This window comes from Trichomycterus rosablanca, chromosome 6 (assembly GCF_030014385.1).
Source record: "Trichomycterus rosablanca isolate fTriRos1 chromosome 6, fTriRos1.hap1, whole genome shotgun sequence".
Lineage (NCBI taxonomy): Eukaryota > Metazoa > Chordata > Actinopteri > Siluriformes > Trichomycteridae > Trichomycterus > Trichomycterus rosablanca.
In genome coordinates this window covers 50,022,411-50,040,501 of record NC_085993.1, presented here as the reverse complement: position 1 = coordinate 50,040,501, position 18,091 = coordinate 50,022,411, and the positions used below count along the sequence as shown (strand labels likewise).

Sequence of the window (18,091 nt, the reverse complement as noted above, 5' to 3'; positions counted from 1 at the left end):
GGCTCCAGTTCACCTCACTTGCACGTCTTTGGACTGTGGGAGGAAACCAAACTCCTGAACAAAACCCACACAAACACGGGGAGAACATGCAAACCCCACACAGAAAGGAACCAGACCGCTACATCTGGGGATCAAACCCAGGACCTTCTCGCTGTGAGGCGACAGTGCTACCCACTTAACCACCGTGCCGCTCTATCTGTATTATAATAAACATATACGAGCACTTATTACTTCATAAAGGGTTATGATCATTGTATTGATAAGACGGGTCAGACCGCTCTGTTGAGCAGCTCCTTTATTTATAACAAGAAGCACACCGAGATGCACGGCGCATTCATTGAAGCAGTTTGTAAAGTAATAAGAAAAAATTAAGCTCGCTGTTATGTGGACACTAAAGAAAAGGTTCATTAACTGCGATGTGAATTGCTGCCTCTCTCCCAACAAAGAAAACACATGAGAGCCCAGGGCCGAGCCATCCCGAGCCTGCCATAGATTTTCATTTACATAAAAGCGGTGAAAAGAAGGAAAAGAGATGCACGAAAAAAAAAAAAGGAAAAGTGGATGGAACATCTTTATACCGGCACGAGTTAACAATTTTCCACTTGATTTAAGGTAGGCTGGAAAGTCTCTGGGGCCTATTAGAGGAGCTTTCTACTGGCCACGGAGCAGAACGAGTCAGCACATTTCACAATTTTACATTACAGAGCAAGAGAGGGAGAATAAAAGAGAATGAGACACAGAGAGAGAGACAGAAAGAGAGAGAGAGAGAGAGAGTAATGTAAGCTATGAAAACCGAGCTGAAAACGAGGGATGCGAGTACACAAGGCGAATCGTATGTGCTTAAGGTGGGATGATGAGAATAAAAACAAAGCGAGAAGAGTAAAAGTATGATAGAAAGGATGAAATGTAAAAAGTGTGAGACTGAGGGATGGAAGGGGAATAGAAGGGGGAGAGAACAGGGGAGGATGAACGTGTGCTTTAACCCTTGCTCCGCTGGCGTATCCATCGCCGGCCTCTCGTCCGCTCTGCCGTCGTCAGCACTTTTTCGCGTCCGTAATTACGCGGCGCTATCCATCATATCTGAGACAGTGCTTTTGGGACGGAGCAAAATTACAGACCTAAGCACTTTGGCTAATAGAATAAATATTAATATCTCTCTCTTTATATGTTCGTGTTTCGCCCCAAATATTTAAATGAGCCTTGACAGTGCGAAGATGCATAAATAAATGGACACAGATGAGGAGACGTGATGGTGGACTAAGAAAACAAGGCAAAGACAAAAGAACACAAAGCGCACGGTCTGAAGTAAATAAATCACAGTTACGAACAGCTACAGAGCAGCGCCACTGGGTTTATGGGTAATTAACAGCATGTGCTAACAGTTATTAGCACAGTGAGAGTTCCAAGCAGCGTAAGGAACTTACACCGATCAGCCATAACATTAAAACCACCTCCTTGTTTCTACACTCACTGTCCATGTTATCAGCACTTACCATATAGAAGCACTTTGTTGTTCTCTACATGCTTTGTTAGCCCTCTTTCCTGCTGTTCTTTAATGGTCCGAGTGGATCAGACACAGCAGCGCTGCTGGAGTTTTTAAACACCTCACTGTCACTGCTGGACTGAGAATAGTCCACCAACCAAAAATATCCAGACAACAGCGCCACGTGGGCAGCGTCCTGTGACCACTGATGAAGGTCTAAAAGATGACCGAGTTTTACAGTTGCACCCTTGAGCAAGACCCTTAAACCTCAGTTGCTTGTACTGTATTTAGCTACAACTGTACGTCACTTTGGATAAAACTGTCTGATAAATGCTTAAAAGTAAAATAATTGGTCTTAATTTCCTACATTTTAGGATTTTACAGGGTTCTTATTACTACATGCTGCATGTCTTGTTACCTGAGTGTTTAAAATAAATGTCATAAAAAGAGCTAAAACAAAAACAGCACAAATTTCCATCCACAGTTGCTTGCATTGTATTCTGTCATGGATATAAAAGCGTCTGCTAAATGCCACCGATGTAAATGGATTAGATCCCACAACCTTCCACTTGGTAACCAACAGCTCTACTCAAGTGGTGGCCACATACTTTTGACCACGGTGCAATAAACTGACTGCAATGAGCTCATAAAGCTTGTTCGGTTTGACACATCAGGGTTGATTTCAGACAGCAGGGAATTAAAACATCTGAGGTGACGCTTGCTGTCATCGTGGCACCGTTTAAGCCGGTAACCTATGAGGAGTGAGCGTGTGCCAGCGGGAGTGCTTTATTGGGGTGATGTGTTGAGAGTCGGATGTGCTGCGGTGCCGAGTGAGACGGTTACCTTCTCTCCCTGAGGACAGTAGCCTCGGACGAAGTCCTGACACACGGCCGCTTTGCGAGACACGTAGACGTGGCTGTAGGGGCAGCTGCTGTTGTTACAGATTCCCTTCAGGAAGTACAAGCACACGGGCATCTAAACAGAGAGGAGAGATAGCGAACGGTCACTCGGACTGACCACATCAGTTAGTTTCATCCAAACAGTCTGGTCTGGTGGACGCCAACATATTATCATCATGTATTAATAATCATAATCAAGATTTCCCTTTAAGACATATATACGGCACAATATGAGGCAGTTCTAGCAATCATACGGCTATTAAGTTAGTTAGTTAGAACACTTCGTAGTTCTACAATTACTGACTGTAGTCCGTCTGTATCTCTGCATGCTTTGTTACCCCCTTTCATGCTGTTCTTTAATGGTCAGGACCCCCACAGGACCACCACAGAGCAGGTATTATTTAGGTGGTGGATCATTCTCAGCACTGCAGTGACACTGACATGGTGGTGGTGTGTTAGTGTGTGTTGTGCTGGTATGAGTGGATCAGACACAGCAGCGCTGATGGAGTTTTTAAACACCTCACTGTCACTGCTGGACTGAGAATAGTCCACCAACCAAAAATATCCAGCCAACAGCGCCCCGTGGGCAGCGTCCTGTGACCACTGATGAAGGTCTAGAAGATGACCGACTCAAACAGCAGCAATAGATGAGCGATCATGGACCAACTAGGTAGGAGTGTCTAATAGAGTGGACACAGTATTCAAAAACTCCAGGAGCGCTGCTGTGTCTGATCCACTCGTACCAGCACAACGCACACTAACACACCACCACCATGTCAGTGTCACTGCAGTGCTGAGAATCATCCACCACCTAAATAATACCTGCTCTGTGGTGGTCCTGTGGGGGTCCTGACCATTGAAGAACAGGGTGAAAGGGGGCTAACAAAGCATGCAGAGAAACGGATGGACTACAGTCAGTAATTGTAGAACTACAAAGTGCTTCTATATGGTAAGTGGAGCTGATAAAATGGACAGTGAGTGTAGAAACAAGAAAGTGGTTTTAATGTTATGGCTGATCAGCTGATCAATAAAAGCGAGTCCTTCTGGCTCGATGTGGCTGCTAGTTTACAGGGCTTTTAAACTATTACTATAACTATTGTGCAGTATATTCTATGCATGCAAAAACCCTAAGATTTAATTAATTATTTTGCCTTTTGACGAGTCTCCCTCAGTCTATTAATGACTGTCAAACAGCTTCTGCTCACAGGTGGTCAGAGCTACGATGTGGGTCATGCATAAAGGTCGTAGTATTTATTTAAATTTGCAATGATTATGTGCTGGCTGCAATGAATATGTATAAATTACTTGTCAAAATATGTATTACACCGCCTGTGTGTGTGTGTGTGTGTGTTCCCGTTCACACTCGAGTCAGGCGTCGATAACAGTCCGACCGGCGTTTGTGAAGTTTCTCTGAACGTATGAATAATCGGTGTTAATATATGTGACTGAAATTCTCTAGGCGTGAGATAGATACGGGGTAAAGGGGGCGAGTAAAAAAAGAAGAGGCGAGGCGGGGATACCTGAGCCTCTCTGAGTGGAATCTCATCTTAATGAGGGCCGTATCATTTCTGTCAAATTAACTGCTACAGAAATATTTACCCAAGCTGCGGCTAGTTGTCCTATTTGCATGATGTGTTTATGTGCAGAGGACAGGACTGGGCACCCCACGGGTCGGGGAGGAGGCAGGGGGGTGTAAAGGGCGGTGGGGAGAAGAAGGGTCCGGTTACGGACGCCTTTGGGAGGGGCGATATGAGATGTACTCGAGCGGTTTTCATTTCAGGTGCAAATTCAAGCCGTGCTTCATTGGATATACACGAGAAATTGGACGCGGGGTTGAATTCTGGGAAGAGGGGGGTGGGAAAGGGTTACGACCGGCAGATGGGGGGGTTCGCGAGGAGGTGGCGTAGCTCCTTTAAGACGAGCGGGCAGCTGGCCTCTCAACGCATAGCGGGGACGAGGGTGACGACTGTCACAGGTGCGGAGGGTGTGAGAGTGAATAAGAGGGCGAGCGAGGCCGCTGGATGCAACATGAGCAAAAGTCCAAACAAGTGCTTGAGTGAGAGCGAGTGTTTAAATTCTCAAGGAAAGTGAAGACTCTCCGAGGGGGGGGGGGGGTCGGCTATTTTCTGCCAGAAAAACAACAAGTGAGACAGGTGTCCATCTCTCAACAAGGGTAGGAAGTCTTAGGGGAAATTTTTGGATTATCCCTTGAGCCAAAATGCAAACTGAACTCTTGTATCTAATGTTTTATCCTCAGGAAAACTCTGACGTGTCATGAGCTCGGTCTCCGGCACGAACCGTGGCTCAAATCTGAGTGGATTCAGGGCACGGACTAGTAATCAGGGCTGGCACTCACACTGTATCAGTATCGGTCCGATATCGGCCCAAATCACTGGATCGGAAGGAAAAAAACGTGTAATCCGATCTGATACTGTTGCTTAATGTAAACAACACTTAATATAAGTAACACTTTATGTAAATAATACTTTATGTAAATAACACTTAATATAAACAACACTTAATGTAAATGACACTTCATGTAAATAACACTTCATGTAAATAACACAATGTAAATGACAATGTAAATAACACTTAATGTAAATAACACTTAATGTAAATAACACTTAATGTAAATAACACTTAATGTAAGTAACACGTAATGCAAATAAAACTTAATGTAAGTAACACAGAGTAAATAAGGCCACTGTTTGTGTGTAAAGCAAATAACACACGAAGATACGTTCCAGCAGAGCGCCGTTTATTACCAGCTCACTCGGCAACTGCCGTAACAAGGTGCATTTTGATGGCATCATTAACATGTGCCACTGATCTACAACTCATCCGCAACAGCCATTCAGAAATTAAAACACACAGATCTACTTCAACTTTTAGCATTTAAAAAAATCATCTACTACTGCCACAGTAGTAGATTTACCACCACTTTAACCCGGTCCACTTTAGAGTTGCAGTGGGTCCAGCTTTCCTAGAAACACTGGAGTCCATTCAGGTTACACAAGGTTACAAGCTCCTCCAGGATGGCACATCCATATGTATAAAAATGATGACATAAAACAGGTCTCAGTAGTGAAGACATGTTAAATAAGGACAACGTTAATTTCTGTGTTCAGTTCATGTGCATGTACAAAAACAAGGACCATTTCTGGGACCCCCTGGGCTGAAATGATGCTCTGAGGTCACATACTGTCCCCAATACTGATCCCCTCCTCTCTTATAACCAAGTCACACTTTAGAAAAGCCGCGGCTGCCAAGTATGTGACACAGAATCTGAGCGACCAATCGTTCAGATGGATCCCTCCCGGTACCCCATCCTAAGCTGAGATCAGAAGTTTAAAATCTGCCATAAGACTTTAAATTATCACTTGACAGGCGAGCATGTACTGACCTTAACCTGACTCTGGAGGCTCGGGCTGCTCTGGGCCTTTTTTTTCCCTCCCTTATAAACTGGTGTTGGAGTTCAGTCCAGCAGATCATGTCTTCATATGGTACACGTGTGTCTAACTGTATGATTAAAAGCCTTAAGCGGGAGCTCTCGGTGTGCAGAGACATCGTGCACACTGTCTGTTTAGGTCCAACTTGTGAGACAGGTCTACTCCTTAAATGTAAATAAATTCTTATTGCTTTTTAATTTGTATAAAGCAGAGATGTAAAGTCACAAAATATGAGTCTGAGTCAAGTCACGAGTCAATATAATCTACACAAAATATATTGGAAATGTAGCGTAGAAATAAACAAATAATCTGTAAGTGTGGATAAGAAACAACAACAGATTAGCGAGTGTATTTTGCCGTTTTACTTCGTGTCTTTACTTTCCTCCTCATTGTGTAAATGAATGTAATTTCTGTAACAAGAAGGTTCCAGTTAAAAGCTTCAACTGATACGTTTTGTTTTCATTACAGAACAAAAGCGCTCGATAAATCACGGCACAGCGGACAAAATCCAAAACACAGCAAAAAAAATCCATAACCACTGCTTACCTTAGCTTCTGTTCTTCCAGATGCTATTACATTTATAAGCGTGCGTCCCATTAGGAACAGAATCCGTTATTTTGTAAATGTGCTTATAATTAAAAACCTCCAAACTTTTCCCGGTGGTGAAGTAAAACAGGAAGTCGTTAGAAAGCCGATCGAGCGTTTCATTACCACGTCATCTGTGTGACGCAAACCGAATAAATGCAAATAACAGCATTTCTTACTAACAATTACAATCAGAAGCTCTGATTGGTTCAGAAAGCGCTTCTTTCAACCATTAGCGCCGATTCTATAGGAGCGTTCCATTCACCCCAGTTGTTCCTGTGAATTGCACTACCTAGGGTATTCCACCATTTTTACATTTACATTACATTTTCGGCATTTAGCAGACGCTCTTATCCAGAGCGACTTACAGAAGTGCTGATTCCAAGAGAGATTCCAACCCAAAGGTGACGAAAATGTTCAAATGAAGTGAACTTTAAACTGTGTAGAGGGTAGGGAGCGACGCTTTATAACTACATTGGAATTATATATATATAATTGTCACACATAACTAATGTTGACACATGCTGACGCTAGGGGCTGTTGTTTGCGAGTCATTTTTTTGCGAGTTATGAGTCGAGTCCGAGTCATTTGAAACGAGTCCGAGTTGAGTCTGAAGTCGCTGTGTGTGCGACTTACGTGCGTCGTGGACTCGAGTCCCCATCTCTGGTATAAAGGTGAACGAGTGTCACTTATTTGTACATTTGCAAATTCGGGGGCAGTTTAACCGTTTTCGGTACACGGAGAGAGACGTTAGCTGGCGTGCTGGCGGGTTGTGCCGCCTCAGCCCGTTGGTTTGAATGGCCTGAGGCTAACTGTGTTAGCTTAGTAAGCTAAAACTGTGGTGATGTAATCGCTGTCTGAATAGTGCGTCAAAATAATCTGCCTATTTGGGCAGCTGATCAGGTAGATGGTGGGCAGCAAGGCAGCTCACTAGGTGAATTAAATGAGCTTAAATGAGCTCACTGCATGCTTACTCACCTTCTCCTTGGACACTTTGTGTGAAAAAGGACAAGTTCCATCAGTCTGCTTACAAGTTCCCCTGAGAAACCTGCAAACCATCAATAAAACCATCACAACACAGTCCAACCAATCACAGAACTCGTCTAGCTTATAAGTACACCGACTCGGCATAACATAATGACCACAGACAGGTGAAGTGAATAACACTGATTATCTCTTCATCACGGCACCTGTTAGTGGTTTTCAGTATCTATGAAAAGTGGTCCAAGGAAGGAACAGTGGTAAACCGGTGAGCGAAGGCTGGCCCGTGTGGTCAAATAGCTGAAGAAGTTCATGCTGGTTCTGATAGAAAGGTGTCAGAATACACAGAGCATCACAGCTGCAGGGCTGTTTTGGTAGCAAGACAATATTAGGAAGGTGGTCATAATGTTATGCCTTATCGGTGTAAATAAAAAAGTCGTGTGTGTGTGTGTGTGTGAAGCACCTGGTGCAAACAGCCACTTTATCCGAGTCGTGGATGTAGGGACAGGCCGCGCCGCGTTTACACTTGCCGAAGCGGTTGAAATACATGCAGTAGTGTTTGGCCTGCTGCTTCTTTTGGTGAGCCTGACGTATGATGGCCAAACTCCTCTGCACCGCCCGACTGAGAGTGGACACACAAACAGGTTAATAGCACAACACGATAGTCTGGAAGTCCTACATGGGATTTTGTTCATGTCTACATTGAGAACACTGTAATTAACATGAAACTGTTGATCAATTTTCAAAATTATTTCAGTGTCGCAGCACCAGATCAGGATGTATAATTCAGACTGATGACTGAAGTCCAGTTTCTCTAGAAATCTGACAAGTTGACCGATGGATCGGAGGTTTGTCCTCTTGACTGAGCATCGTTATATTCCGTTTTAGATTAAGTAGGGTTGTGGTGAGTCTGGTTCCCTCGAAATCACATGGCGCAGTACAGTAATAGACCCAGGACAGAATGGCAATCCATCGTGGTGCTTCGACTACCCCACCACCCCAACCCCCTCAGACACAGCCAATTATTTCTGTATGTAAACCCTGACCTGCTAATAGCACTGCTGGATTCGAACCCTGGTAATGTACTGCTGCGCCAACCAAGCGCCTATTGGATTAAATATGTTAACACAGATACAAACGAGATCATTTTAAAACTACACAGGATCCCCTCCTTTTTCTTTTAGGCTGAAAAGAACCCCTGGAAAGTTTTACATCATTGTTTAGATCATGAGCATAAAAATGCTTTTAGTCTTTCAACTGTTTGGCAGTTTATAAAGATCTAGGACTTCAGTAAGGTAAGATAAGTGATTTTTACGTTCCAGACTCACCTAGCAATGTGTCGTGTGATGGACGTCCTTCCTCCGTTAGCTGGAGATAGATCCTGAAGGCTCCACACCTTTTCTGTATTTTTAAGACACCAATACAAATAATGATTTCTATTTAGTAGGAATTTGTGTATATGTGGTGTTATCTGGGCTATTACATGTTCTGTAATAGAAAGCAGCATTTAAAATACAAGTGATGAACAATCAACAGAAATTCAAATAATTTTAATCCTGCAGTTATTAGTTGGACTTGGAGGTGGAAAGTTTTAACATTTATGTAAAATTCATATCAAACCACGGACATCAGTGACATACGTTATTTTATTTTATTTTTTTGGAATTTGGAATTTATCTTCCCATTTTCCTCCCGATTTAGCGCAGTCAATTTTGTCTACCGTTGCTGAGGGATACCCGATTGCATCCGAGGAGAGCACGTCACTGTACACGCCTCTTCCGACACGTGTACAGCCCTCCTCTTCTCTCCCGTGCATTCTGCACAGGCGTCTCTTCCGCCAATCAGGGTCCTTACACAGAATATGAAGACCCACCCACCCGGCAACCTTCTGATTACTAGTCCAGTACCTTAACCACTAAGCTACAACTTCCCTTTTATTACTGTATTTTCTGCCTTTCCCCCAAAGTAGCATGGCCGATTAGTCCTCTGCTGTTGGAGACCCTGATCTCATCCGAGGAGGGTACAGTCGCCTGACACACGCTCCCTCCGACACGTAGGCAGTCCACAACCTCTTCTTATTCGTCCACACTTCGGTGGAGTCACACACCGACCTCTGCATTCCTTATACCTTATGTACAGGAGCCTAGGACTACTAACCAGGGTCCTTACACAGCATTGAAGGTCTCGCCCCCTTTTTAGTCCGGTCTTTTCCCACCCAGCATACTTTAGTGGCCTTTTGTGTCTGCTGCATACACTGCCAATTGTACCTGCTAGGGGGCACGAGATTCAAACTCGGGGAGTTTAGAATCCCAGCGCTGTTGTGCTAGCGGAATATCTCGCTGCGCCATGTGGGCGACTGTGTACAAAACTTTTAACAATAAAACCCCAAATAAGCAAGTCAAACGTAACAGAGGCAAAGAAAATGTAACGTAGCTTTTTAATTTACCTGATCTGTTACACGGTGTACTGGTCATCTGCGTACGAGACAGCTTATTGGCTGACACTTGGTACAGAGCCCCACCAATCCAGCGCATGCCCCGCCCCCTCCAGTGTCTGTCAGGAAGTGCCCGCAGACGATTCTGCAACAGAGTCCTGCAAGACAGAATGACGAGGCAAGTTTGTTTTGATTCCAAAGAAACCAGACCCACCGTGACCCTGACCAGGCCTGACCAGGATAAAGTGGCAGTAAAACATGAAAATGAAATGAATAAATAAATAAAATGAAACGGAAACCACTCGAATTTGTGTGATTGGGGCTATGTAAATAAAATGCAGGGTTTTGTATGGTATGGAAATGGTACAATATGATGTGGATTGGGACACAGCCGGATATGCTAGCTAGCTATCAACAATCCTACTAACTAGACGTAAGAAAAAATACTATTTAAGTCAGTTAAAGATAATAAAGAACAGCCTGGGCGAGGCACCACGCTACAGAAGCGGTGGAGGAATACAGAGAGCAGAGCGTGATCCTCTGTATAAATTCTCCTCTAGGTTGAGGCGATGACGCACTAATATATCAAACAATAAAGGTAATAAAGGGTTATAATCAAACTTTTGTGTTAATTTATGATGCTATGTGCTTCAGGTCAGTACTGGACGTCTCCTGTGACTCCCAGGTGAAAATAACGTGTTCAGGGTACATTTTATTCAGCACTGGTGTAGGAGTAAGTCCTTTAACTCCCTCTCCTCCTCAACATCACTGCTCCTATATCATCATTTCCAACCCTCTCTCTCTCTCTCAATTTACTTTAATTCAATTCAGTTTAATTCAATTAAATTAAATTCAATGGTGCTTTAGTGGCGTGATAAATATTTACACTCGTATTGCTAAAACTCTGATAAAAATTTTACAAGGTAAACCAAAGATAAAATAAAATAACAGCAACACCACTACTACCACCAATTATAGTAAAACAACAATAATAAAATATACAATATATACAACAATATAATAATAATGAATAATAATAATAATGTAAAAAAAAAAAAAAGTTAAAATAATAATAATGAAAAAATAATGACAATAATAATGTAATAATAATGACAATAATAATGTAATAATAATAATAATCATGTAATAATAATAAAATAATAATGTAAAAATAATAATAATGCAAAAATACTACTAATAATAATGTAATAATAATAATAATAATGTAAAAAATAATAACAATAATGTAAAAAAACAATAATGTAAAAATAATAATAAAAAAAATAATAATGTAAAAAATAATAATGTACAAATTAAAATAATAATAAAATAATAATGTAATAATAATAATGTAAAAATAACAATAATAATAATAATAATGTAAAAATAATACTACTAACAATGTAATAATAATAATAACAATAATGTAAAAAAATTATAATGTAATAATAAAAATAATAAATAATAACTATAATGTAATGAAATAATAATGTAAAAATAATAATGATAATACTGTAAAAATAATAATAATAATGTAATAATGTAAAAATGATAATACTAATGATAATAATAATAAAAATAATAATAATTGTAATAATAATAATATAAAAATAATTATGTAAAATAATAATAATAATAATAATAATAATAAGGTAGAACAATAATAATACTACTACTACTAATAATAATAATAATTAGTGTAATAATAATAATAATAAGAAGAATTATGTTCAAATAAATAAATAAACAATATTAATACTAATACTACTACTACAAATAATAATAATATAGCTTAAATTGTCAGTGTGTGCTTGTGGATCTCTGATATGGTCACTCACTGCCCCTCGGACTGTAGTAGACGTGGACACACAGAGAAGCCAGTGTGCTGAGCTCTTTAAGAACGTACAGCAGCTTCTCCTCATCAGGAAGGTTTTTAAACTCTGGGAATATTTCACAAATTTTGGGAAAGAATTTGGTTCTGGGTTAGGAGGTGCAGCTCGGTCTCCACCTCACAGTCCTGGTACTGCTGGCCTGGTTTCTTCTCTATCTGTAGCCAGGACTCTCTCACTCTCTCTCTCTCTCTTTCCCCTGGTCTCCTCCTCTCTCACCCACCTCCCTGGCTTGTGTGTCACAGCACTCTGGTAAATTACTCCTCTAATGGAAGGGACGGCAGGGTGGAAATGGAGAGAATTGAAAAGAGGAGGAAATCATTGAGATAATTGCCAGGGCAGGAGGCCAGAGCAGGGGGATCGGCCTGCAAACCTTCACGCACTCGCACACTTTTCTTCTACCTTCCCTCCGTCCTGCTGTAGTGTTCGCGGTTCTGCAGAGTATTCACATGTACTACATGTCCAAAAGTATTTGGACACACCTTACAGTTATTGCGTTCTGGTGTTTTAGCCTAACCAAGTGTATTAAATCAATTTTATAAATATATATAAATAATAATATGCCAGCAAGCTTGGGGCAAAGGTCCTAGTTTGGAAAAGGTCCTAATCTGTTAAAGATGCATGTTGACAGAGGTTGAGAAGTCTGGTGTGAAGGAACCTCAACCCTTTTTGTTTATTAAGATTTAAAGATCATGTTTTACACCTTGGCACCATTCGTGACAGTTCCAGGTTACCCATGATTCATCAGTGCAAGTTCAAACACAGTCATGACCAATTTAGTATTTCCAGTTCACCTCACTTGCACGTCTTTGTACTGTGGGAGGAAACCGGAGCTCCTGTAGGAAACCTTTCACACAGAAAGGACCTGGACCGCTCCACCTGGGGGTTGAACCTGGAAACCAGTGCTACCCACCGAGCTGCCCCGTTTGGAATAAACTGAAACATTAAAAACCAACGAGTGCCTGATTGTAGAAATAATCTTTTGATTAGATGGGCACAGATTCCAACAGACACACTCCACAATCCTGCACAAAGCCTTGCTAGCAGGTACATACACTGATCAGCAATAACATTAAAACCACCTCCTTGTTTCTACACTCACTGTCCATGTTATCAGCTCCACTTACCATATAGAAGCACTAGTTCTACAATTACTGACTGTAGTCCATCTGTTTCTCTGCATGCTTTGTTAGCCCCCTTTCATGCTGTTCCTCAATGGTCAGGACCCTCACAGGACCCCCACAGAGCAGGTATTATTTAGGTGGTGGATCATTCTCAGCACTGCAGTGACACTGACATGGTGGTGGTGTGTTAGTGTGTGTTGTGCTGGTATGAGCTGCTGGAGTTTTTAAACACCTCACTGTCACTGCTGGACTGAGAATAGTCCACCAACCAAAAATATCCAGCCAACAGCTCCCAGTGGGCAGCGTCCTGTGACCTCTGATGAAGGTCTAGAAGGTGACCAACTCAAACAGCAGCAATAGATGAGCGATCGTCTTTGACTTTACATCTACAAGGTGGACCGACTAGGTAGGAGTGTCTAATAGAGTGGACAGTGAGTGGACATGGTATTTAAAAACTCCAGCAGTGCTGCTGTGTCTGATCCACTCATACCAGCACAACACACACTAACACACCACCACCATGTCAGTGTCACTGCAGTGCTGAGAATGATCCACCACCTAAATAATACCTGCTCTGTGGTGGTCCTGTGGGGGTCCTGACCACTGAAGAACAGGGTGAAAGCAGGTTAAAAAGTATGTAGAGAACCAGATGGACTACAGTCAGTAATTGTAGAACTACAAAGTGCTTCTATATGGTAAGTGGAGCTGATAAAATGGACAGTGAGTGTAGAAACAAGGAGGTGGTTTTTCAACATTTTTATAGATCTGTACTTTAATTAATGGCATTTTCCATTCACTTATTTTATTTATTTTATTTTATGTACATACAAGATCCTAAACTGGAAGGTAAATAAATAAATAAATAAAAAGGTGCATGTGTGAGTCAGTAACAGAGCTAAAGAGGTCTGGTGTTCAGCGTATAATAGAAGACATGAACTCTGCTCCACATGGTTAGAAGCCATCCAAACCCCCAACAATAAATTACATCTAACATCAATCTGCACCCAATACAGAAACCGTTCCTCCACAATCTACTGCCCTGGTGAAATGCAACACACACACACACACACACACACACACACACACACACACACACACACACACACACACACACACACCACACACACCCACACACACCCACCCACACACACACACACACCCACACACACACACACCCTACAAACAAGAAACACAGCTCAAAAATAACAAGAAAAATTTATAAATCTTCAAAATACACACCCACAGAACCATCGCTGCCCCCGCAAAAGCTTAAACAGGACACGGCCGAGCCGGGCAGCCGTGACGGAGACTAATCCGTGACATAAACGTGGAACATGGGCGGCACTTTTTGTTAGGAAAATAAACATAACATAACATTATGAGCACTGACAGGTGAAGTGAATAACACTGATTTTCTCTTCATCACGGCAGCTGTTAGTGGGGGGGTTATATTAGGCAGCAAGTGAACATTTTATCCTCAGAGTTGATGTTAGAAGCAGGAACGGTTTGAGGAGCACAACAACAACTCGGCCTCCAAATTCCCCAGATCTCAATCCAATCCAGCATCTGTGGACGTGCTGGACAAACAAGTCCGATCCATGGAGGCCCCACCTCACAACTTACAGGAGTTAAAGGATCTGCTGCTGACATCTTGGTGCCAGATACCACAGCACACCTTCAGGGGGCTAGTGGAGTCCATGCCTCGACGAGTCAGGGCTGTTTGGCAGCAAAAGGGGGACCAACACAATATTAGGAAGGTGGTCATAATGTTAGTAAGTCTTAAGGTTGTGCCAAGCCAAATTATTGAGGCCACTGTACTCTTAGATATTGGTTTTTGTTCGTCTTATTGGCTCAATCCAAAGTTCGTTATTGGTTCGTGAACTGACGATTGAGTAGCCAAGACACAATTACTTTGTTCCCCACATCACCCTCATTCTGTACTGGCTTTACTGGTTATCAGCCACAACCTCTGTTAAAAATAAAATACTATTTCCTTCATACAAACTCTTTATAATTTTACTCCTCATTACTCATATGAACTACTCCATCATCACACTCTGGGACGTACACTTAGATACTCAAGATACACCCTTCTATCTGCACCAAGGTTTCAACCCTCGCTGAGGTAGGGGGGTATGGGGGCAGGTCAACTGATGTTATGGTTCCTATGCTCTGAAATTCGATACCATAAAAGCGTAACAGCACAACCTTTAAGTCTTTCAAACCAATTCTTACATACTGTTTTTGATTTACGTTAATTTATGTTGTATGCATTTATCTTTATTTATAATTTAGGTTTCATTTATTTATTTATTTATTTATTTATGTTGTATGCATTTATCTTTATTTATTATTTGTGTTTATTTATAACTTATTTATTTAAAATTTGTATTTATTTACAACTTTTATTTATTTATTTAAAATTTGTATTTATTTATAGGTTTAATTAATTAATTTATTTATTCATTTATGTTGTATGCATTTATATTTATTTATTATTTGTATTTATTTATAACTTATTTATTTAAAATTTGTATTTATTTATAGCTTTTATTTATTTATTTATGTTGTATTCATTTATAACTTTTTCATTTATTTATTATTTATATTAATTTATTTATTTATGTTGAATGCATTTACCTTTAATTATTTATTAATTTATTTATAACTTTTATTTATTTATTTTGATCTATTTCCTGATTAATTTGATTAATAATGCTTGATAATTAAATAATGATTAATTCATGTATTCATTTACTTATATTTTTATGCATTTAATTTAATGTATGCATTTAATTTAATTAATTAATTTTTATTTCTTCTGCAATTTTATTTATTTATTTATTTATTCATTTATTGATTATTTCATTAATTTTAAGCGTGTTGCAGCCAAATCCCAGACTTTATTTATTGTTAAGTTCTCTACTTTAAAGGAATCAAAATTAAGTTGGATAATTTTCCAGAGCAAATAAAGTAAAAAGCTCTTCAATTACACTTCAATTACACATGTCCTTAAATCTTCTTATAAAAACTGTATCTGGCATAAACAGCAGATCCACAATCAGTACCGTCAAAATCTGTCTCAAAATTATTTGAGTAAAAAGATGGGGGTGCAGGATTACCTTCCACTATTTTACTCCTGAATGGGACAGGAAGATGATTTTAATGGGCTCTGGTTCACTTCTGATTTACAGAGACTTTAGCTTTTCCTGTCAGCCGCTCAGGAGAAGCAGAAATACACCAGACAGGACGCACGTTTGTTGTGTTACGTTTAGAATTCAACACGGGAAAACTTGATACGGCAGAAAGGAAACGACATTCGAGTGTATAATTCATTTTCCTGAAGTGAGTCGGAGTAAAAACACATGAGTACATTCGTTCTTTTAAATCATGCTGTCAGAACAAAAGCTATTATAGCACGTTATCACTCCCAGTGGGCACAGATCTCCTGTTCTGCTGCTGCCTGGCACATTACAGGGGCACGATAAGCAAACCATCAGCAGGACTGCACGCTTTACACCTGTGCCCACTAAAACGCATCGATCACGTCTTGCTTTTTACATTATTTATTAAATCTGAGCAGCTTTGCTTGTTTTTAAGACTAAACAGATGAATTAGCATTTATTACCTAAATCTACCCATGAGCTTGTGTGACTAACTTAAATAAACTCGTGTGTGTGTGTGTGTGTGTGTGAGAGCATCCGTGTGTGTGTGTGCCGAGGAGCATTTCGACGGTGGGGCGAGCACAGATGAAGGAGAGGCCAAATCAGCACCCGGGCAGGGTGATTAACGAGGTGACTTTTGTTTTGGTGACGGTGAAGCATTCGCGCGCCGCACCGGGCATTCGCAATAATGCTTGTCTGACCTATTTGCTTCCAGAGAAAGCATTAGTAAGCTCATCCCGAGAATGGGGGGGGGGAGAACCGTTACCCTTGAAATGAGCTAGCTAGCTTCATTGAGCTAATTTGGGATGTTTCAACGCCTCTTCGCTTTAAGCAAACTAGGTAATGGGGGAATCAAGCGCTATCGATGTGCTAAAGACTATTAAATCGGCAGTAGTGTTCGTAAAGAGGCAGGTGAACACGACGGGAATTAGATTTCATGAAGGAAGAAACCGGAGGGCTGTACATAAAAAAATGAAACTGGAAAGAGAAGAGAGTAGTGGAATGGAGAGCAGTACAGGGTTAAAATAATTTTTTTTGTTTGTTGTTTATACAACTAAAAATTTACCAATACAATACCACACAACAACAATCTACTATTTTTTTATCACAATTTTAATTGAAATGACTGAACAGACCAATAAAATCAGAAATTAAAACAGGAATGCTTAGAAATAATTAAAGTTGCAATATCACACTGTCCTTATCCTTTGTAACGTCACAGATTTGACTGTTAGTTGATTATAATTAATGACACATTTTAAAAGCCTGCTTGGTCTGGTGCAGTGATGTCTAAAATTAGTCATACTGGAGACAAAGGTCCATCAAAAAAATAAAAATAAAAAGCACTTTATTGGTTTGTGAACTGATGAGTAGCCAAGATGGCGATTATTATAATTTTTTATTTATGTATAACTTTTATTTATTTATTTATGTTGTATGCATTTATCTTTATTTAAAATTTGCATTTATTTATAACTTTTATTTATTTATAATTTGTATTTATTTCTTTATAATTTTTTATATATTTATAACTTTTATTAATTCATTTATTCATGTTGTATGCATTTATCTTTATTTAAAATTTGTATTTATTTATAACTTTTATTTATTTATTTATAATTTGTATTTATTTATTTATAAAAAAAATTTAATTATAACTTTTATTAATTCATTTATTCATTTTGTATGCATTTATCTTTATAATTTTTATTTATTTATAACTTTTATTTATTTATAACTTATTTATTTATAACTTTTATTTATTTATTTATAATTTGTATTTATTTATAATTTCTTATTTACTTATAACTTTTATTAATTCATTTATTCATGTTGTATGCATTTATCTTTATTTATAATTTGTATATATAACTTATTTATTCATAACTTATTTATTTATAACTTTTAATTATTTATTTAAAATTTTTATTTATTTACAACTTTTTTTTATTTATTTAACATTTTTATTTGTTTATTTATGTTGTATGCATTTATCTGTATTTATAATTTGTATTTATTTATAACGTTTATTTATTTAAAATTAGTATTTATTTATAACTTTTACTTATTTATTTATGTTGTA

General features: G+C 39.4%; 1 protein-coding gene across 2 annotated transcripts in view; it reads right to left on the bottom strand.

Moving 5' to 3' along the window:
- The window catches only part of zc3h3 (zinc finger CCCH-type containing 3), a 94,456-nt gene that overhangs the window by 15,632 nt on the left and 60,733 nt on the right, over window positions 1-18,091 (bottom strand). For both annotated transcript variants that reach the window (XM_062997106.1, XM_062997107.1), the window contains exons 5-9: window positions 9,844-9,989; window positions 8,726-8,798; window positions 7,861-8,019; window positions 7,395-7,464; window positions 2,327-2,458 (exon numbers count right to left, since the gene is read on the bottom strand). In XM_062997106.1, coding sequence (XP_062853176.1) covers window positions 2,327-2,458; window positions 7,395-7,464; window positions 7,861-8,019; window positions 8,726-8,798; window positions 9,844-9,989 — 580 coding nt within the window. The remainder of the gene's footprint in view (window positions 1-2,326; window positions 2,459-7,394; window positions 7,465-7,860; window positions 8,020-8,725; window positions 8,799-9,843; window positions 9,990-18,091) is intronic.